We start from the raw sequence: 5,000 nt of genomic DNA on the forward strand, positions 1-5,000 counted from the left end.
AAATGAAGAAGAAGAAGAAGGAGAAGAAGGGAGGAAGGATGAGAAATCGAAGGAGAAGGAGAAGGAGGAGACGAAAGACGAAAAAAAATAAGCAGAATAAAAATAAGAATAAGAAGGAAAAAGAAAAGAAGAGGAAATAATAATAAAAATAATATTAAATATAATAATAATAATAATAATAATAATAATAATAATAATAATAATAAAATAATAATAATAATAATAATAAGAAGAAGAAGAAGAAGAAGAAAAAGAAAGCATCCATGATCCGCCACCGCCCCGAAACGCAGCACGAACTCTACGGCCGGCCGCACCGCATTTCAGTTACTCACCTTGACGGCCACCTTCTCTCCCGTGAACACGTGTCTGGCCAACTTGACGACGGCATAATGGCCTCGTCCCAAGGTCTCCTCCAAGTCGTACAGCCCCGCGATCTTGCCATCGTAACCGCCCACGTTCATAGTCCCTGCGTGAGCAAGATTCCCGTTAGAAAACTGAGAAAATTTTCGAAAAAAACATTAGCAATAAGTATCTGTACAGCAATAACAGGGACTAACGGTAGGAGTACATGTGGTGGTAATGATGGTGATAGCGATAAATAAGCAATAATAATGATTATAATAACAGCAACAGGGAACAATAATATCAATGGTGATAATGATGATTATGATGATGAAATGGTAATAACAATAAAAAAAATCAATAATAATAAGACAAATGATGTTAATAATAATCGTAATGGTTATAGTAATTATAATTTCAATAATAAGTATAACAACAAAAACAACATAATAATAATAATGATGCTACTGCTGCTGTTGCAGCCGCTGCTCATAATAATAATCGTGAAAATATCTTTAAAAATAACAATAATAACAATAATAGTAATAGTAATAACAAAGCAAATAGCAATAAAAAACTATAAAAATAATCATATTGATAATAAAAATAATAATATTACTAAAAACAACAACATAATAATAATAACAATCATAATGATAATGATAATAACAACAACAACAAAACAACATAAATAATACTACAAAATAAGTGTCATATAAAGACGGACAAAACAATCAATCGGAAAACGAGCAGGAATCGAAGGCGAGGCCAGAATCGATCACGAGAAGCTGGCTAAATGTTTTCTCCTTCCCCACGCGTCCATGTCCCTGGGGAAGGCGATGTGGGAGATAGGGGGATAGGGAAGGGGATGGGGCAGAGGGAGGGAGGGGGATAGGGAAGGAAATGGGGCAGAGGGAGGGAGGGGGATAGGGAAGGAAATGGGGCAGAGGGAGGGAGGGGGATAGGGAAGGAAATGGGGCAGAGGGAGGGAGGGGGATAGGGAAGGAAATGGGGCAGAGGGAGGGAGGGGGATAGGGAAGGAAATGGGGCAGGAGGAGGGTGGGGGAGGGGGATAAGGAAGAGGATAGGGCGGGAGGGAGGGGATAGGACTAGGGGGGTCTAGGGGGGGGGGGACCTCAACGTGAACCGGGGACTGGGTCAGCATAAAAATTTCTGACTAATAAACGCCCTCTCACCCTGCCAAATTTCGGAGAACACGCACTAACATTGCAATTAATTTCTGATAAACACGGAGTACTACAGTTCTTAAGGGGAAGTGAAGACCAGCCAATATTGGTAGGTAAAAAAGAAAAAAATATATATACAACTGACTCTCTCTCTCTCTCTACTCCTCTTTATTCCTTCTCTCTCCCATTCCCCCTCCCCCTTCCTCCCTCACACACACACTCCCTCCCCCTCACAGTCTCTCTCGGCTGGAGATCGCGACGAAGATCACCCCCTCCTTCCCTTCTTCCCCTCCTTCCCCTCGGCAGTATCATATCCCGGGAAGAGAGCGCCCCGCCCCGCCCCGCCTCCCGCACGCCCGGCAACAACATCTGGTCATCACCTATTCAGGAGCTCGTGCCTTAATTATATCGGGGTGATGCGCTGTGGTAATTTATGCACGTATGTGTGTGTGTGTGGGGGGGGGTACGTGTGTGTGTGGGGGGGGGTACGTGTGTGTGTGTGGGGGGGGGTACGTGTGTGTGTGGGGGGGGGGGGTGCGTGTGCGTGTGTGTGTGTGTGTGCGTGTGCGTGTGCGTGTGCGTGTGTGTGTGCGTGTGCGTGTGCGTGTGCGTGTGTGTGTGTGTGTGTGTGTGTGTGCGTGTGCGTGTGCGTGTGCGTGTGTGTGTGTTTGCGTGTTTGCATGTGCGTGTGTCGCTGCCGAATATCCCTCAAAGAAATCAAACACGCAAACATACCTTATTCCAGAAGCTAAAACGAGCAAAGTAAACCCTCGATTTACCGGCCCCTGAACCAGCGCACGCACGACCTCACCCCCCCGGCCCTGGAATCCTCCCTTACCAAGAAAACCTCCCCGCAATTCAGGGCGACCCCGATAAAGGAACGCAACTAATCCGTCCAATCGAGGATTTCGACAACAACACGCATTCATCAACACTCCCGTGCCTCAGTCTGCCGGCAACACGAGTGATATTTACCATAATTAATGAGGGCGGCGTCACGAGGGCGGGACAAAGCGCCGGCCACGGAGGAACAAAACAACGCGGGGACACACATACACACACACACACACACACACACACACACACACACACACACACACACACACACACACACACACACACACACACACGCACACACGCACACACGCACACACGCACACACACACACACACACACACACACACACACACACACACACATACACACACACACACACACACACACACACACACACACACACACACACAGGGGTTCTATTTTCAGCGCGGGTGTGTTATAGGTGTGTGTATTCGTACTGCGTAATTACGATTCTCGTTTCTCGTCGCGAACTGAGTGAAAAATAAATAAATAAATAAGTGGGTGATTAGATAAGTTAAATCATTATATAAATAAATTAATAAAACAGGTAAAGAAAAATCAAGCATATGAATAAATGGGTAAAGAAATAAGTTAAGTAATCATATGAATAAAGTGAATAGATAAAAACAAATAAATAAAACATCCCCCTCCCCCCCACAAAAAGGACACTTTTTCTCCAGATATTTTCCTCTTCCTCGCATTGAATTGCAATGCAGAGAGCGGAAGGCACCTCCAAACCCTCCTTTAAAAAATCCAAAAACAACGCGAAGAAAAGGAGGAAATCCACAACGGATCCAGACGGAAGACGAATGGGAAGAGAGAACCACGCGCCCCTGCTAATCCTCCCCTCCCCCCTCCCCCGGGCGTGGATCTGCAACATGCAATCTCGAAGAAAGGAACGGAGCCCGTGAGGCCAACGTGTTGCTGGGATGACGACAGAGCGATCAATCACGACACGTTTTCTCGCCGCGCACGACACCCGACGGATCGCGTGGCTCGCAATCGAGGACGAGGCCGCACGCACGGCGGTCGAGCTGCGGCCCCGTCGGAGGCCTCCTCGGCGGCGGGACCCTGCCGCACTCTTCTCGACCAGTCTCGAACTCTGTCTCTGTCTGTCTGTGTCTGTCAGTCAGTCTGTCTGTGTCTGTCTGTCTCTCTAACGTCTTTCGAGGTTGGATATTTGCGGTCATTAAATGTCATGAGACGCCTGCCTCTTCTAACACTGCTTTTGAGGCCATGGAAGCGATCCACTTTTTTTTTTTAGCGAAATAACATAATTCTCTCTGTCTACATCCCATTCTCGTGAGCAAGGACCTACGAATGAAAAAAATAAATAAAGATAGTAAGCCAGAAAGCCCAGCGGCTAGTGACCAAGAGAGGCCTTCCCTCCATGATGAAATTCCATGCCATTAAAGGATATGACCCCAGGAAAGCCCCGACGGACGAGACGCCGCCGCCCATTCTAAATCGCGAAAGATATCATGATGGAATCGGGTCCCTCAAGGCTCGCCCGCAGAGGGTAATCTGGGACGACTTCCAGCGCCAGACTCCAAACGGCCGCGGCTTATGCACAAGATCTCGGCGTGAATCTTGGCAATCGATGAGATGATTCCAAGGAAGTTCGGGCTAAATTACAGAGGTTCATGGAGAGAGGGAGAGAGGGGAGGGGGAATTAGAGAGAGCGAAAGGAATAAGAGAGATTGAGGGACACAGAGCGAGGGAGTGAGCGAGCGATAAAGAAAGAAAGAAAGGAGAGAGGGAGAAAGAGAGAAAGAGTAATGTAGCAAAAGAGGGGAAAATCCAGCGGCCGGCCGAGAGAAGGCCAGCTGCGGCTAAACATTCCTCTCGTTGCAGCCAGCCCCCGCGGTGCGATTTGTGCCGTCTGTCTGTCTGTGTGCTTGTCTCTGTCCGTCTGTCTGTCTGTGTGCCTGTCTATGTCCGTCTGTCTGTCTGTGTGCCTGTCTCTGTACGTCTGTCTGTTTGTGTGCCTGTCTCTGTACGTGTGTCTGTCTGTGTCTGTGTGACTGTCTGTCTGTGTTTGTGTGCCTGTCTCTGTATGTCTGCTTGTCTGTGTCTGTGTGCCTGTCTCTGTCCGTCTGTCTGTCTGTGTGCCTGTCTCTGTCCGTCTGTCTGTCTGTGTGCCTGTCTCTGTCCGTCAGTCTGTCTGTGTGCCTGTCTCTGTCCGTCTGTCTGTCTGTGTGCCTGTCTCTGTCCGTCTGTCTGTCTGTGTGCCTGTCTCTGTCCGTCTGTCTGTCTGTGTGCCTGTCTCTGTCCGTCTGTCTGTCTGTGTGCCTGTCTCTGTCCGTCTGTCTGTCTGTGTGCCTGTCTCTGTCCGTCTGTCTGTCTGTGTGCCTGTCTCTGTACGTCTGTCTGTCTGTGTGACTGTCTGTCTGTGTTTGTGTGCCTGTCTCTGTATGTCTGTCTGTCTGTATCTGTGTGACTGTCTGTCTGTGTTTGTGTGCCTGTCTCTGTATGTCTGTCTGTCTGTATCTGTGTGACTGTCTGTCTGTGTTTGTGTGCCTGTCTCTGTATGTCTGCCTGTCTGTGTTTGTGTGCCTGTATCTGTCCGTCTGTCTGTCTGTATCTGCGTGACTGTCTGTCTGTGTTTGTGTG

General features: G+C 47.9%; 1 protein-coding gene across 5 annotated transcripts in view; it reads right to left on the reverse strand.

Annotated features, from left to right (window-relative positions):
- The window catches only part of LOC113801211 (SNF-related serine/threonine-protein kinase), a 235,311-nt gene that overhangs the window by 27,138 nt on the left and 203,173 nt on the right, over nucleotides 1–5,000 (reverse strand). For all 5 annotated transcript variants that reach the window (XM_070134393.1, XM_070134391.1, XM_070134392.1 and 2 more), the window contains one exon: nucleotides 333–466. In XM_070134393.1, the coding sequence (XP_069990494.1) occupies nucleotides 333–461 (129 nt within the window). In that variant the 5' untranslated portion in view covers nucleotides 462–466. The remainder of the gene's footprint in view (nucleotides 1–332; nucleotides 467–5,000) is intronic.

This window comes from Penaeus vannamei, chromosome 19 (assembly GCF_042767895.1).
Source record: "Penaeus vannamei isolate JL-2024 chromosome 19, ASM4276789v1, whole genome shotgun sequence".
Classification (NCBI taxonomy): Eukaryota; Metazoa; Arthropoda; class Malacostraca; order Decapoda; family Penaeidae; genus Penaeus; species Penaeus vannamei.